General features: G+C 37.8%; 1 protein-coding gene across 1 annotated transcript; it reads left to right on the top strand.

Annotated features, from left to right (window-relative positions):
• The first annotated feature begins 12,766 nt into the window (after positions 1–12,766).
• LOC107738466 (fibroblast growth factor 8b) lies at positions 12,767–16,762 on the top strand. Its single transcript, XM_016550227.1, has 5 exons — positions 12,767–12,798; positions 12,903–12,939; positions 14,292–14,478; positions 15,944–16,050; positions 16,293–16,762. The coding sequence occupies exons 1-5, from the start codon at positions 12,767–12,769 to the stop codon at positions 16,566–16,568; spliced, it is 639 nt and encodes a 212-aa protein (XP_016405713.1). The 3' UTR covers positions 16,569–16,762.
• Positions 16,763–17,602: the final 840 nt, after the last annotated feature.

Genomic DNA, 17,602 nt, shown 5'->3' with positions numbered 1-17,602 from the left:
ACAGAGCCGTTGTTCACTGACGAGCTGTGCAAAACCACGTTCATATTCGCACGATTTTTTGCCCAGCTCGTCAGTGAACAACGGCTCTATCAGACAGTGACATCTCCATGTGAAAGCCTGCAGGTGATGGAGATTTACCGCTGATTACAGAACCGGCTTTTCTGACAAGATGCGCGTTAAATATCGCATGCGATTTATCGTGCAGCCCTACTTGTTAGCATTCGCTTGAGCATTGCAGTGCGCTTTCAGAATTCCTCTGAATCCCTACACTTTCCCCAGCTCCATCTGTGCTACAGGTTAATATATATGCTATTTGTGCAGCAGCAGTATGTCTTAAATACTCACAGCACCATATTGGCATAAGTGACCTTGGACCATAAAAGCAGTCATAAGTAGCACGGGTATATTTGTAGCAATAGCCATTATGACTTGGTGTTGTGCTCCAAGGACACATATGTATTGGCAGTAGCAAGTTCCTGTACTTCTTGCAGCAGCAGCAGCAATAATCTACAAATACAGCAATAACGAACAGCAGCAGCAATTCAGCAGCAGCAGCATAGCAGATCTATTCCGCCAAGACCAAATACATTAACATTGTCATATCCATTACCATACTAAAATCTCCAGAGAGTTGTCATGATATATATATATATATGATGTATATATGTGTGTGCGTATGTGTGTGTGGTGTGTGTTTGTACATGCAAGCATTCTTAGGTGATTAACACATCGACAGTGCCAAACTGGTGTTGCAGGGCAACTGTGTATGTGTACATATAGTGGAGATGATAGACGCCTGAAGAGGGACAGAAAGGCCCCTGGAATGTGCCAATCTCATGTTCTAATGTTCTTGAAAGCATTCCAGACTATTGTGACCCGACACAGTACAAACATGAATTGAAAAGGAGGCTTTATTATTATTTATTATTAGCTATATATATATTTATTTATTTATTTGCACAAAGCCACAAAGCTTTTTCTTGTTTTATTTAAAAGTTGCTTCAGGAGCTTTAGGAGATTCATGATTTTATACACATTACAGGTGTGGTCTGTTTGATGGAACGAGATGAAGAATTTAAAGGATGGAGTGAAGATGGGGTCAGAGGAATATGGTTCTGTAGGGTTTGTGATCCCCTAACAATCTTGTGGTTGTCCCCCACCCAGATGGGGGTCACAGCGCAAGATGGGGTCACACTTAACCCCCTTGCCACACACACACTCATGTACAGCTTCGTCTCTGTGACAGACAGATGATTAGTTCTCCAGGCTGGCTGTGGGAGAGAGTCCTGTTTCCATGAGGCAATAGCTGACTTTTACAGTGACTTTAACAGTTGCAGAGAGACTGATGCTCCATGGGATATCTGACTAGGGATGCTAACAAACTAATGTCATACCAAATACAAACCAAAACCACCAGGTAAGATGTATGTCATTTATGTAAGATCTCTGTCGTATCTCACCCTACAAACATTTCAGTGTCTTTTTAACAAAAGTGGCTTTATAAAAATAACTTTTTCTGCAAAATTCTATTTCTTTATAGATAAAAGCATATGCAAGACTATGAATGAATCATGACATTCCAAGTATTACTAATACTGGATATCAAGGAGAATTTCAAGGTTGGTTTTTAGATGTTTAGTTTCCATGGACACACAAATATGACGAGAGACCCCCTTCCTAAAATATCTTTTGTAAACAAACAAATATGTTCAGCCCATTTATATGTAAATTTTAATTGTTCTAAATGCAAGTACTTGTAAAATATTTTATGGACAATATTCACTGTCTTCTGAGTTGACATCTATTTTCTACAAACCATTAAGAGTTGAGTTAAACCTGAAGAGAAAGAGTTTTGATTGATTGATTGATTGATTGATTGATTGATTGGTTGATTGATTGTTTGATTGATTAATTGATTGATTGAACAGTCCCGTGGGAGTCCAATGGGTAATGTCAAATTAAAAATTTTATAATATGTATTATTATTTAGTGTATTAAAAGATAAATATGTCCATTTTATGAGTTAATCTATTATCTGCTTAATGCAAAGTCCAAACTTGACAGACAACAGGACATTCTGTGGATACACACCACTGATGTAAATTTAAATGTATAATGTGAGTCCACATATACCACATATTCTGATCACATATTGTTTTTCTCTTTGGAAGTCAATTGCTGCTTTTGACACCAGTGTGTTGCCATAACCTGTTTCTTCAAAATTTCAAGATGGACTTTGCTGTTAAAATCACATAATTTCAATGGGATCGCTTTAATTATTTATGTACTTAAAGTTATTAGTGATGTTATAATCATAGTATTATTAATAATTCTTATTTCTTTATTAAACTGGGAAATAACTATGTGGATTTAAACCCCATTTTGAAAACCCTTGTTTTAAGGGACCAAATGAAGAATTTGAGGAGAGTAAGGTTCAGGCAGTGAGGGTAAGGTTGAGGTTGAAGAGACAGAGGCTGCAGCAGGCTAAACCTTAGCATGGTAAAATAATTAGGCTTGGCTTTGATAGGGACTAAACAAACATTACCGCTCTCAACACTGTCTTTTTTCCCCTCTCCTCCTCTCCGCGATGAGTTCCCTCTGAAACACTGGCCAGCTGACTCCCTTTCTGCTTTCTCACTTTGTTTTGCATGCAAGTACACACACACACACACACACACACACACACAGGCACACACGCATACACACACACACACACACACACATATATATATATATATATATTTATTTATACTGTATATACATGTTCTTTCTCCCTCTCTGGCTCTTTTGCACTGTTGAGTCTCTGGAGATGCAACTTTTCTGGAGAAGCAGGTGAGTCAGAACACATATTTTGCAGCTTCTCTTGTCTGTGTTTCAAATTTGGAATCGGCATATGAGATAAATAGTCCACACTGGATTGCCAGCAAAATAAAATCTTGACATTTTAAAACAAACAGGGGAGTTGTAAACCTTTGTCATTTCTGATTCCTTGAAATTTGAGCAGTTGAAGTCTCATACAAATGATCTAATGAGGTACCTCAAATCCTCAAGCAAACGTTCAGGCTTTGTGAACATTACATTGTGAATGTATAGACTCTTAGTCTTTAGTTGAATTAGCATTCAGCTATCATTGAGTGTTTCTGGTCCATTGGAACACAAGCCTTCAGAGACCAGTAGAGCTCTGATTCAAATTTCCTATCAGTCATCATATGTCTCTTAGCACTAGGAGTATTCTGACCCCCCCAAAAAAAAGGCATTTTAAAGTCCAAGTATCAAGTTCAAAAGTAAGCCATTTCATCTTTGGCTTTTTTCCGCCTTTTTTGGGGGATGAAAGATGATATAGCAGGTAGTGACAGGGTAGCAGTGACCCTCTCCAGAGCGAATTCCGTTGTGGGAGGTAACACCCCCATGTAGCTCCTAGGAAGATTTCAGCCCTCTCTCTCCCCCTCACTTTGAATGGACGACAGTTTAGAGAGCCCAGGACCTTGTACATTTCAGACTGTATGTATATATATATATATATATATATATATAAATATATGAGCCTTCCCAGGTTTTAAGCAAATTGGATTTCCACCACCATACCCGAATTAAAGAAAGCTCTTTCTGGAGGGCATTTCAAAGTTCAAAGATTGGAAACATAAGACTAGAGACAAGAGATTCCGATCGATGATGCACCTGGGACAAAAATGTTTAGGATTTAAAAAATCATTTCTATCTCATCTTTCAGAGGCCCAAAGCTGTTTTAGGTACAGAGAGAGAGAGAGAGAGAGAGTGAAAAGGGTTGGAAAGGTAGAGATGGGAGGAGATGAAGAGCAAAAAGTTAAAGGGAGAGAACAAGTGAAATAAGACAGAGAGGGAGAGAAAAGGGGGGATGTGAAGAGAGAAATCGAGAGGAGAGAGCTGGAGAAAGAGTGAAAGAGTGGGAAAGAGGCAGAAAAGGAGAGTCCCTGAGGTCCATTGAATTTCCTCTCTTTCTTCTCGTCCCTTTTTCAAGCCTCTTTCCCTCCCAGGTCTACACAGCTGTTTGGACACCAGGGGCCACTTTTCTGCACCCAGATGAAAAAGAGAAAGACTCAAAGCAAACTTGCAGGTAGGCCTGCAAAAGTAATCGCTCTCTCTAGCCCAGAACAGAAAAACAGAAGAAAGGGGGAGCACGAGGCACAAAAGTGTGTGTTTGCTTGTGCTAGGTGCGTGCACAAGTGAGACCACATGCACGCCCAATACCAGGAATGATATCTGCTTTTATTGACTTAGTTAAACCATTCTCAATGCTACTTCCTATGTGTTTACAAGACAGTAAATCAGATCTCATTCACAGGAATGAAGCACCCATGTCAAGGGAAAAATCCCTTGATGGAAAGGAGAGTAAAAGCCGAGGACAGGAGCATCCTCAATCTGAACTATCCACTACCCTGGCCTGGCTAAAAGATGCTGCCAACACTTTCCAATGAGATTTAGCTTGTTAACCTTAAGGAATTAGGGGTTAATCATGACCTAACAATGAACATCAGGCATGCTGATCGACTGACTGTACATTATCTAGCTTATCACACAGCTAATCATCAATTAAACAAACACATGGTGAAACAGTATTTCAGTAGGTCTAATATTAAAGGAACAGTTCACCCAAAAAATGAAAACTTTCTGAAAATGTCCTCACGCTCAGGCCATCCAAGTGAATGTGAATGGGTGTTATGCAGTGAATGGGTGCCGTCAGAATGAAAGTCCAAACAGCTGATGAAAACAGAACAATAACTCACAAGTAATCCACACAATTCCAGTCCATTAATTAACATCTTCTGAGGTGACAATCTGCGTGTTTGTAAGAAACAAATCCATAATTAAAGGGGTCATATGATGTTGCTAAAAAGAACATTATTTTGTGTATTTGGTGTAATGAAATGTGTTTATGTGGTTTAAGGTTAAAAAAACCACATACTGTATATTATTGTTACTCATCTATGCCCCGCCTTTCTGAAACGTGTCAACTCGCGTTTGAATCATCAGTGGCAAATCCTTTAAATGAAAACGTACTTACAGACTGTGAGTCAGAACTGCCGGCATTGTAGTCTACTCTCCCAGGATCAGGAAACAGTCCTCCATAAAATGCGCTGGACACATCGGAATATTTGGGTTGAACTGTTCTGGAACAGTGTTGTAAATACAACGTAACCACTGATTTCAAGTCATGTCCTCTTTTGGAAGGCCAAACAAAGTAGTTTCGCTTTCACAACGAATCACAGCATCACACACGGCGGGCTAGAGTGAGCGGAGGCGGGCGGCTAGAGTGAGCGGAGGCCGGCTTGAGTGAGCGGCGGCGCGCGGGCTTGCGGCAACCACATGTGACGACCCCGGGCTGAACTCCGCTTCGTCCACGGTGAAAGTTGATGTATTCCCTCAGCGACCAGCACGGATCAGCTCCAGGCATGACGAAGCAGATATCGTCCTCTTTTGGAAGACCAAACAAAGTAGTTTCACTTTCACAACGAAACAGGGGCGTGTTAGAACGAGCCATTTTAGGTAGGCGTGGTTGACTCTTAACTTTTATAAAGAATATCTCTTTGGATTTGAGACTTTAGTCTTTGCAACGTTACAGATCTTCTTTATGCACCAAGAGCTTGTAACACTCCAAAGAGAAAGGAAAAATTGAAATAGCATCATATGACCCCTTTAATATAAGTCCTCTATCCATTATATTGCTTGGTCCAGTGAAAAAGTCATCTCGTCTGAATCAGGAAGGAAATATGCAATATCAAGCACGGTTTACAAGCCAAAAACAGTTCTGAACAAATATGTCGGTGGATTTTAATGTGAGAGGACAACAAGGGACTGACTTTTTTACTGGAGCAAGTGCCTGAAAATGAGTACATTTTCAGCTAATTTTCATTTTTTGGGTGAATTATTCCTTTAATAGCCATCTGAAATCATCTGATCATCTGATGAACTTTGTGTACAGCACTGCCATGGATAACAGTGACTCCTGGGGTGCACAACTGACCAATCAGAATTGAGTTTTCCATGGAGCTGGAATTAACTAATGTTAATGTCTGCATGAAACAGGAATTGATCGTGATTTAATGTATCAAAATGTAGAGCGGAACTGTTAAATTGTTTAGTTTGAAAATAGAGTATTGCAAGGATGATATTTTCGTATGCCAAAACTCGCATTTTAGCACTACTGGTTCCATCATCCTGAAGTCAGTGGGTTTTTTGCATGGGTTTGTAGCGTCTGCGTAGAATCATGCATGATCTTTGGGGTTTTACCTGCAGTTTCATTTTTAATTTTATTTATTCATTTATTCTTATTTCTTGTTTTTGTATTAGTTTTTCATATTCAGTATTTTTGTTTTACTTTATTATCTTTTATTACTTTTATATTTTTTTTGTTTGTTTGTTTTGTTCCCTTTTTATTTTTATTTTATTTATTTTTTTATTTTTATTTTTATTTTTTTATCAGGTTTCTCTCCCCCCTCTTCTCTCTCACTTTACCACTCACTTATTTAAATTTAGTTTAAACAGTGTTTGAATTCAAATTTAAAGTTAATTTCTGTATTCTAGCCATTTTTGTTCACCTATAGGTAACACTCCCTCTAGTGCTTAGTTGACTTTGTTTCATTCTGTATATATGTGTTTTGCTTAGTTAGTTATATGTTAGATATAGTTTCATTTATTAAATCCCTTATATTCACGATCGATTGCCTCTGTTGCTGCTCACAATTCGAAGTCAATGAATGTTTTGAACCCTTGCTACATATGTTAAATTACTGCTAGCACTGCATAAAGAAGGACAGTTATTCTTCCGTGGCCAGGAAAATAATCGTTCCTTGAATTGATAAATGATTATATTGTCTGCTCGGTGGACGGACAGATCAAATAACTGTAATATTGATTCTGCTACAGTTAATTCGAAGATATAATCTAAATATTTATTATTAATCATAACCAGTTATAATTAGTCATAAATATTTCCCTGTTGAGCTGATTTACTACAGGTTCTTGGTTACATGCTAGAAATACGGCCTTTGGTGAACTCAAGCTCAAGATATTTTCATGTTTTATTCTATGACATCAAATACATCAGTAATACTGCACTTTTTTTTTAAACTTTTAATTGTCGTGAAAAACGTGGTGTCAAGCAAGTAGTTAAATGGGACTACAGAGGTTGTCAGGGACATTAAACATTATCACACACAACAGAAAAAACTCATCTACTCACTAGTCCAGGGGTGGCCAAAGTCGGTCCTGGAGAGTTCAGCTCCAACACTAATCGAACACACCTGAACAAGCTAATCAAGGAGGGTTACTAAAGCTACAGGCAGGTGAGTTTTAGGCCCTGTCCACACGAATGCGGTTATTTTTAAAACCGCAGCTTTTTCTACGCGGTTAGGCCGTTCGTCCACACGCAAACGCAGCACCAGTTCACTGAAACCGAACATTTTTGAAAACGCCTGCCAGGGTGAAGATTTGTGACGTCGGCGCCTGCGCTGTTATCTCCGCCTACTGGAGACTTTTTCAGGCTTCTGATTGGCCAACATGACTTTACGGTTGAGATTATATCGCCACCTCTTGGTTTGGCATGCTCTTGACAGTGCTTCATAGCATGCGTTTGCGTTTTCATGTGGACGGAGATTTTTTTTAAAACGGAAAAATATCCGTGTACGTGTGGACATGGCCTTAATCAAGGTTGGAGCAGGACTGTGGTTCTCCAGAACCGACGTTGGCCACCGCTTTCACAGCCTCATTGTGTTTATAATCATGCTCTTGCAAACTATTGCAAACTAATTTAAACTATATTTTTAAATAAAGACTGACTGACAGAGAAGCCATGTAACAGTGGTATAGTTCATGTATAGTTTTTTATTTTATTTTTTACTTCTGGTAATTGCATTTAAGCTTCAAAATTAAGAAAGGTTGTGTTTATTTGTGAAGACAAAACTTGTAAGTGTCACGATGTCACACACACGAGGGACGAGGAGACGCTGGAGAATACTTTTAACAGGACTTTATTTGCACCAAGGAACCAAGGGAGACGAACACAGGAAGACGTTCACACGAAGACCTTCAACATCGGACAGAGAACTAGGGACTGGGAACACTTTATATACACACACACACACAGGAGGAGGGGATGACGAGACACACCTGGGAGCCATGACACATCAAGGGAAACACCTGGGAAGAAATCAACTTAATTAATCAGGGGAGGAACAGGAAACAAACCAAATAAGGGCATGGGAAGGCACATGGGGAGCAGGACACACACAAAACATGAAACAGAGTCTGACAGTAAGAAACCTAAACTGAGCTTATTTTCTGCAATAATACAAAAGCCAATGGAAAAATCCTATTGGGTTTTGGTCAAGGGAACCAGGGTGGTACTAACTTTTCGGGTTGGCTTAGATTTTCTCTTAGCACCAAACAAAAGTTTGAACACCTTTTTCACTCATTGAACTTCATTGGAAGGTTTTTTTTTAAGACGGTTCCCTTAGATTTGCTTGTGCTAAAACCATTAACACATGTCTGCTATCAAGGCAGTTATAGTACAATCGCAGCTGAATCCAGTGTGTTTAGAACAGTCTCTGACAGCATGTGTCATTCAAAAGTGTATACAGTGATTTGTGTTACTGGATGACACCTGTGATCTACTTCCAACTTTGCTTCCACATTCAAGGCACATTCCGTTTTATTTTCCTCCATGGTGTCTACCTTTACACCACTCTCTCTTTCTGTCTCTCTTTCTCTCTCTCTCTGTCTCACAGTGGAGTTTATTTTTGTGCCTGGCATCAACTGGAGTGAATAATACTTTACTTAATGGAGTGTGCTCATATTAGCTGCTTTAGACATTTACTCATTCTCCTCTTCCTCTAAGAATAACCGTAGATCCCCATGCCAGAGTTCTTGTTTCACTCTGTCTCTCACTTTTATTTTCCTACTGCTATTTAGAAGGACAGGGACAATGTTTGGAAGAGCATCAACCACTCAATGACCAGACGTCAGATGGCAGACCTGGACCAGAACTGGTTAAGCAAGAGGAGAAATACAACTATGGCATAAAGAAAATCTATGGGGAAAAAAAGTTTGGATTAAAACATGGCTGTGATATTAAAATGCACCGTTTGGTTTCCTCTAGCTTGACAAAAGCATGAGTCTTGGTTAACCACTGCTGAATTATTTTGGCTGTTTGACGACAAAGAGTTAGGGTGAGGGAGAACAAGAAAGAAAACAAGCTCCTCACCCTGAACATATTACATTGTTGTAGAGGGTGTTTAAAAGCTATGAAAAAAAGACAGGGTCAAATAAAGGAGACACTGTGTTCTGTTATATATACAAATTATGGATTCCAGTTTAACATTTAAAAGGAGGCAGTTTTGCTTTTATGTCCAGTAAAAGTGACTATCAATAAAATGAACACACTGTACTGTGTAGACAAGAATATAAGTCATCTGTTAAGGTGAGGTCTCAAAAGCCAAACACAGAGAATGTTAAAACAATTGTGAATACATTAAAGATACTGTGAAAGTACTATCCGGTCCATAATGACGAGTCAAGTCAATGAATACTGTAGTAAATGTAAAATAAATTTGACTGTGGTGCAGTAGTAAGAGATCTTATGAGGTGACTTTTTCACAATATATACATATTTTGTGGAAAAACAATATATACATTTTTTAATACACTGAAGGAGGAAGGAAGTGGAAGTAGAGTAATGTCATTACACATAGCTGATCTAAGTCTTTGTACATGATAAGGATAATTTTAGCTATAAAATAGCTGCGAAGTCAAATTTCTGCTAATGATGCCTCATGGTCGTTATATTGTCAATAACTAATGTAGTAAGCCAATGAAACCGTGTTGTAAAATGTTATTGATCAAATGAATGGAAATCATTTGAGACATTTGTCATTTGAGTTAAATGAAGTTAGTAAATCTGCACCAAAGAGCTGCTCCAAAAGTTTCTCAAATGAGCACTGTCAGTGCTCTTGACCTCAACATATTTTATTGCAGAAACACATTAAAATTCAAGACATAACCTGAACAAACGTTTCCAACGCACAAATTCAGTGTTATGTCTGAGATAGGACCTGACTAACTAGTGCACTGAATCATTCCAGGTGGCAAAATCACTCGTGGCCGTCTCCCTCTGGATCTAATCAGTCAGGTACATGCTCACCCTCTAAGCCAGCACACAGACTGATATGAGTAATTTATGGGATGGAATTAAACCAATACCGATAATGACATTTTCTATGCTGCTTAGCAGCTGGTTTGTTGCTCCTAAGGTGTGAAAGTGGTTCTTTTTTGGGTTATGAGTCATGCATGGGAATTATAGTCTCAGTTTGAGATTGGTGGTACTTGCAGTGATCCATGTTATGGTCATTGAAGCATATTGAAGGCTAGAGTAAAACCTTTATTTGCCAGAATGTGAAGAAAAAAATCCCACTAGCAGATGAAGACATCTCAATATGCAATTGAGATACACCATTGGATTCCAGTCCATTGATCCAGGACCTTTACAGCTTTGTGACAGATCAGCATTGCATTAAGACATGGTGATTTTATTGCATGCTTTTGGGATCATGATATGAAATTGACATATTACATTATCAAGCACAATATAGGCTACAGGTAACAGAACAGTTTAGATGTGTTGTTTTCTGGTGAATCTAATGTATCAAAGTTAACTAAGCTGTTAGGAGTACTTGACAGCACATGTCTAGCCATTATATGTTAAGAACTCTCGTGGAGCATATTTTACTTAAACATGCAGTGTGTGAATGAAAAAATGAAAACTGGGGTCACCACAAAGGCACAGTGAAGCAAAATCTTACAGGCAGCCAGGGAATAGCTTAATGTAGCTGCATATATTCTGGAGTGGATATCAGAATATTTTCAATTTTCCCCTTTTCCTTGTGGGATATATATTTTTTTTTAAAACAAAAATTCCTATTAGAGGCTGGGTTATATATTTCTTTGGTTTGGGCTGGTCGGGAGGTGTACTTAAACCAGTATATTATGAGTATTAAGTCTGTCATGATTTCAGAATGTTATGCAGATAACATTAGCTATTGAAAAAAATTGCATATTTTCAGTGATGAAGATTATTATTTTTGTAGGTGCTGTTAACACTTTTATTCACTCTTTTAGTGAGCAAATGCATGTTAATAGTTGGATATTTCAATACAAATGGCATGTCTTTTGTAATAAAGTGCCAAAAAATAAAACAAGTATGTTTTATTTGGATTTTAACTGAAAACTAATTACAATTTAAAGGCAGGGTATGTGATTTTTCAAAAACACTTTAGAAAACTGATTCGGGCCGAATAGCAAAACAAACTTGTAGCCAATCAGCAATAAGGGGCGTGTCTACTCGTGATGTGGAGGAGAGAGCTTTCAGTGCATGGGACGGACATTAGCCGAGCCGAGCGACAGAAAGATAGAGATGGCGGAACGATAAGGCAAGAAGTAAGACCCGTGTAAATATCGGATCAGCTTTCCAGAGTGCGCCGCGCCGCTCGCGTCCGGTGTAGACACGGTGTAACATTGGTTTTGCTTTGTTTCACAGAACTAATCGGTGCCTGGGTTGCGTACGTATATGTGAGGCGGAGCTATCAAAATAGGGGCAAGACCCTTTTGGGGTAGGGGCGTGTTTGTTTTGGTGATTTCAAATATCAACATTGGCTACCAGAAATCACTTACCCTGCCTTTAAGTAACATTAAGATTTGTATTACTTTGGCAATAATTCTGGGGAGAAAAGTTTTTGTTTCATTTAATAATTTAAAAACTAAATTTTTTGATGTGAATTAATCAGTTAATTAAAGTTGGGCTCTGGGTTTGATTTCATGATGTATTTAAGACAGAACAAACTTTATAATACATTAATAATAGATCATTTAAATATTGAATTATCATAAAGCATGTCTTCAAATAGTTGTGTGTGCATTATGAAATGTTTTTTTTACAAACTGTTTCAAATACATCAACTCTTTTTAGACTATATTCAAATGTAAAGTTTGATCACAAATGTAACAGGTGGGATTAAATGGGTTAAATGTTGTTTTAAAGAAAAGGTTAAATTCAGTCCGTTTTGTGAGTGCATTTTTAACTGTATAAACTCTTCTAGCAATTGTTCAGGCTAAACGAAATGCCTTTCTCCCTCAGTGAAGGAGTTTGGATGTTGAGGGGTGGGATGAGGCTTCTGTGGAGGTAACGGGAGTCAGACTACACGAGAAGAGTGGGTTTGACATTGGGAGTTTGAAAGTGGAGAGAGACACGGGGCTCCTGCTCTCAGTCTCTCGCCAGGGAAACATCACAGTTTATCAACCTAAATGTGACTTCAGACTGTTCCAGTGACATTTACATCAGTACTGGAGATACCGTGAGGAAACATAATGCAAAGTCTCACTACGGGCGCGCGCACGCTGCCGGATGTTGTCGCTGATTTTCTATGAAGAATGTTTTATTTTTCGCATCTTCGCTGTAATCGGACACCGATCATGAATTATGTTTATGAGAACAGTCGCCTGCAAGGTGCTTGAAATCTAAGGAATAAAAGTTACTTGACGGATTCATTTGACATGGACTCAGTGGATGAATAAATCACAGTCGATACCAATATATTTTATCCTGTCACTCAGTTTATTGTTATTTTTGCTAAAAGTCCGATGGACCGAGCATCTTCACACTATAATCTACACGCACAGAGGAATTAATGAAGAATTTATTGTTTCGGATAATAATCAGACAGGGCTTGGAGATCTCACAATGAGGCTGAAATCATCGAGGTTAGGTTACATGTAAGTACACTTAATATGGGCTTTTGCTGAAGAGTTATTTTTATATTTTAAAGAATAGTTCCGTAGCCTAATTAACCTTTTTAAATTTTTTTTTTTAATCGCAGATTACTTCAATTTATCACCCTGTGTTTTTACACTCAGGTAAGTCTTCTGCATTTTATTTGCAAACAAGCATCTCAAACTAGGTAAACTGATGGGAACATGTTATGTGCAATAGTGTGTAATATCGGTTTAACCAATTAGAAATGAGTTAAGTGGTGAAATCACCATCATAGATAACAACCACCCCCTCAGGAGACTGTATAATTTGTGTCTCTGTAAAAAAAAAAAAAAAAAGTTTACTTCTGGCTTATAATTTTACTGATAGTTTTAGTGGATGTTAAACTGTTTTCATCTGAATCAGCAGGCTGTTTTCTTTAATTATATATAGGCCTTTATCTTCCACAACTTTTTACCTTCATATTAAAAAATAGGAATATCATCTCTGACCAGAAAGGGAGGGTTATGACATGACTTTTCAGTGTATTAAAACTGAACAAAATAGAACAGTGTACAGGTGTGACAACTGTGAGAGTGACAAACACACACATCTCATGAGTTGTTATCATATATTTTATGTATTTGCATATTAGTTTCTTCTTTTTTTGTGTGCTGTTTTCAATTAAATGTTTCTTTTATGTTTAATATTTTCAAATAATATTAAAGTTTCCATCCATAATAAAATACACAGTTTTTATTAGTGTTACATCCCACCCAGTTGTGGTTCAGGTTGTAAAAGCAACACTTTTTTTTTTTTATCTGACAATAATATTTACAGTTTAGGAATAATTCATAGGTTTATAAAATATAAAATATAAATTAAATGTAAATAAATATATATAGTAATAGTGCAATTAAGTCAAAACAAAACAATCATTGAAAACAAAAATGTTACAACACTACTCAGTCTCCCCATTTGAATATCTTCCAGTCAAGCATCGGCAGGACACACTGAAAGCGATAACATTTTTTACTCACTTTAATCTTGTGATGTTATATGTGGGCAGTTAATGTGTTATAACCATGCAAACAACTCATTATTAATAGAGGCATTGGCAAATTGTCAAACATCTTGAAAAGACATAAACCCCTCGCTTTAAAGGTAATGGCTTTAACATGTGGGCACGGCACATAGCTGACTAACAAAAGAAAATCGTTATGAGAACGGGCCCAAAGAGACGGGGTGAAAGATCAGTGTTGGACCCCTATTGACATGCCATCCAGAGTGTGGACGGGGCACTTGCCCTCAGAGTGCCAATCATCTTCTGTCCTCCACTGCAAAAATAATTATTTGAATCTGATGAGAAACACTCTCACCTTTATTGCCCCTAAAAGAGTGTAGATCATATCATTGTTCTTATATACATGTTGTATGCCACACATTAAATAATCATAATATAGTTCTTCTGTTTATACACCACAAATCTGCATGTTCTTCTGTTACATTTTTATAGATGACGATGCAGTCCGTCTCTGTACCCAATTTTAAGCACCATGTAACGGAGCAGAGTCGTCTCTCGGACAGGATGAGTCGGAGATTAACAAGGACTTATCAGCTCTATAGCCGGACTAGTGGTAAACATGTACAAGTCCTGGGCAATAAGAGGGTCAACGCCATTGGCGAGGATGGAGATATTCATGGCAATAAATTAATGGTGCACACTATTGCTGAAAAACACAATCACTACCTGGCAGTCAGTATGCACAAAGGCACAGATCCCTAAACAAGGCCATATCTGCAGATGAAACTTTGTTTGTAGATGCATTTTTTAAAATTTGAACTAGCAGCTTATGACTACACCACGTTATGTACGAGAAGCTGCAAAAGACACAGGCGCAAGTGGAATGTACAAAACATGGTGACATAAATTTTTAAGTAACTATAATGGGCGTATATAATATTGCGTCCCCAAAAATGATTGAGGTCATGTACATATATTGCGCGATAAGTCGATATATTGATTATTGCGACAGGCCTACTGTTCTGCATTATTATACTTTGTCAGCTTGAAACAATAGGACAAAACAAGTCAGTTGAAGGTATTACTTCAGAATATCCAGTAAATGTCATTGCCAAAAAGTAACCTGCATAGTTTGAAATGGATTCTATATTGTAGAGTTTGGGAATCTCAAGAGAAACCCGTTTTGGTTCTGGAAAACACATCAGTACTCATCTTACCTCTGCCGTCTTAACATTTCCTGAATAGTTCTCCGTATAATAAAGAGTTGTAGAACAGAAATGTGGCATGCAATTTTCTAACCTTTTCTAACATCATTAGTTTTCATCTTTCATGTCTTCCAAAACAAATATGTTTATTGCAAATGTTCCTACATTATGTGTGAGGCAAGATGATGATCTAAAGTTTTAATCACTTAAGTTTTTCGCTCCAAAATTACATGTGTATTTTTTTTCTTTGCTAAATGGACGGTTGCCCTATGATTCATAGTGTGCGCTGATGCTGCAAATGAGAAGTCAATCTTGCTTTTATTTGAACTCAGTGTAATTTTAAAGTTATACAGTAAGGCACCTGTTTTAAGTGAGCTGCAGCTCTTCTTCTCCAAACAAAACTGTGGTTAGAATCCCGTCCGCTGGGAACGAATTCCTGTCACCGTAGTATTTCTGCGTGTCTAGCCATCTTTCCACTCGTGCAGTCCATCCACATTGCCCACTTTTTTGGAGGGTCATTTTACGAGGAATTTTCATAGCTTTACAACTCAACGTATGAGTCAGTTTATGAAGAGAGGTGAGGTCAGCGTCATCGGTTTATATCCTTCTTTGTTACTCTTAATCTTACTCTTTGTAGTCTTGGCCAAACACACACACACACATACTTGCATCTGTGGTTTACGGGGACTCTCTATAGGCGTAATGGTTTTTATACTGTACAAACTGTATTTTATATCGCCCTACAACGGCACACACACACACACATTCACACATCTAGGCTAAGTATTGTCTTTTTTACACTTAACATTTCAACCCAGACTACATTACAACAATGCAAATCAAAACTCCCCAATATACGACCAAAAGCATCATTCATTTGTATGTATCACCTGAAAGTAAAAAAAAGTAACAGACTTTTCTATGGTTTAACAATTTCAGCAAAACTTGTTGTGGAAACCGACACATTTGGAAGCCGGGTTCGAATCAGAGGAGCAAAAACAGGATACTACATTTGCATGAACAAGAGAGGCAAGCTTATTGGACGGGTGAGTTTAAGTAATTAAACATCTGGTGTGTTTATCTTTAATTATTCTGCAAAATGATGTTGTTGAAATCATACGAAAATATAGTCAATTCAATTGGTTCGAATTGCACTTATGGTATCATCACAGGTAAACCCATCATGCCCTGAGAACAAAATTGAACCTCATAAATCTCTCGGGCTTGAATTGCAGATTTCCGAGTTTGTCATTTCAGTCCTCCGCTGTCTGTCTCTTTTTCTTGCCAGAGGAAGGGCCGTGGCAGGGACTGTATATTCACCGAGATTGTTCTGGAAAATAACTACACGGCTTTGCAGAACGGTAAGTACAAAGGCTGGTACATGGCCTTTACACGCAAGGGCCGACCTAGGAAAGCCACGCAGACCCAGCAGCATCAGCGAGAGGCCCATTTCATGAAACGTCTTCCTCGAGGACACCTGTTAACAGAACAGAAACCTTTCGATTTAATCCCATATCCCTCTAACAAGAGGACTAAGCACCATCAGCGCACAAGCGTGAATTGAGGGCAGAATCGTATCTTATACCCGAGTGCTATCTTAATTTGAGTTTATCTAATCTATGTGCATCCAGAGTTACTGGACATCACGCCGAACTGATGTTGTGTAAAAATGAAGGAGTCTGCACAGGCTCAGATCTGAGATGAATCACAGTACGAAGGACAGTTTGTTCTGGGATAATTACTGAACTGTTGACTGAACAGAGGACACTAAGCCTTGTAATAATGAGCAACACATCTCTGGGAATGAAGCAAGACAACAGAACACACGACACGCATACACTGTTAGAAAAATGTGCAAAAATTGTATCTTTAGGGGTACAGCAGCTTGTCACTGGGGCAGAGCCCTCAAGTCAAGACACTACAGGCATAACCATTGTTTTTTCCATAACGTGTTTTATTTTCAGTTTCATAAAAAAACTGCACATTTACAATTCATCCATTTGCATCTGCAGATACCAATTACAATGCATATATTTAAAGCTGGTTTTCTCAAAATGAGTTTTTTTCCACCTCAGCAGAAATTACATATACCAAACGTTACTGTTTTATTCATATCTATATTCTGAAGGGTTTTTTTTATAGAGGGGTTGTTTCATACATCATTCTTCTGATTTATATGCAAAATATATGTTTAATATGTATAAAAAAGTTGGTTATTTATTTTATTTTATTTTATTTTTTGTCTGTTGAAAGTATTTTCTAATTTATGGAGTGATTAAAAAAAAAAGATATCCAAAGTTCTCTCTGAAAAAACCTTAAATATGTCAAATGAAATGGAATTTAAAACCTGGCTTTATCCAGTGTTCAGACTTCTGTTCTAGAAATGTATGCAATTAGTGCATAATTAATTGGCTAGTGACGCATTTGCATATCTAACCATAACATTTAAAGAAACTTGTAATGCAAAACAATTGCCAGTCCCACTTTATATTAAGTGGCCTTAACTACTATGTACTTCAAAAAATAAGTAATGTACTTATTGTGTTCATATTGTATTGCAAAACACTTTTGCTGCTATTGAGGTGGGAAACAGATTGT

This window comes from Sinocyclocheilus rhinocerous, unplaced genomic scaffold (assembly GCF_001515625.1).
Source record: "Sinocyclocheilus rhinocerous isolate Xijiao unplaced genomic scaffold, SAMN03320098_v1.1 scaffold1907, whole genome shotgun sequence".
NCBI classification, from domain to species: Eukaryota; Metazoa; Chordata; class Actinopteri; order Cypriniformes; family Cyprinidae; genus Sinocyclocheilus; species Sinocyclocheilus rhinocerous.
This window is presented reverse-complemented; position numbering and strand designations above follow the sequence as displayed.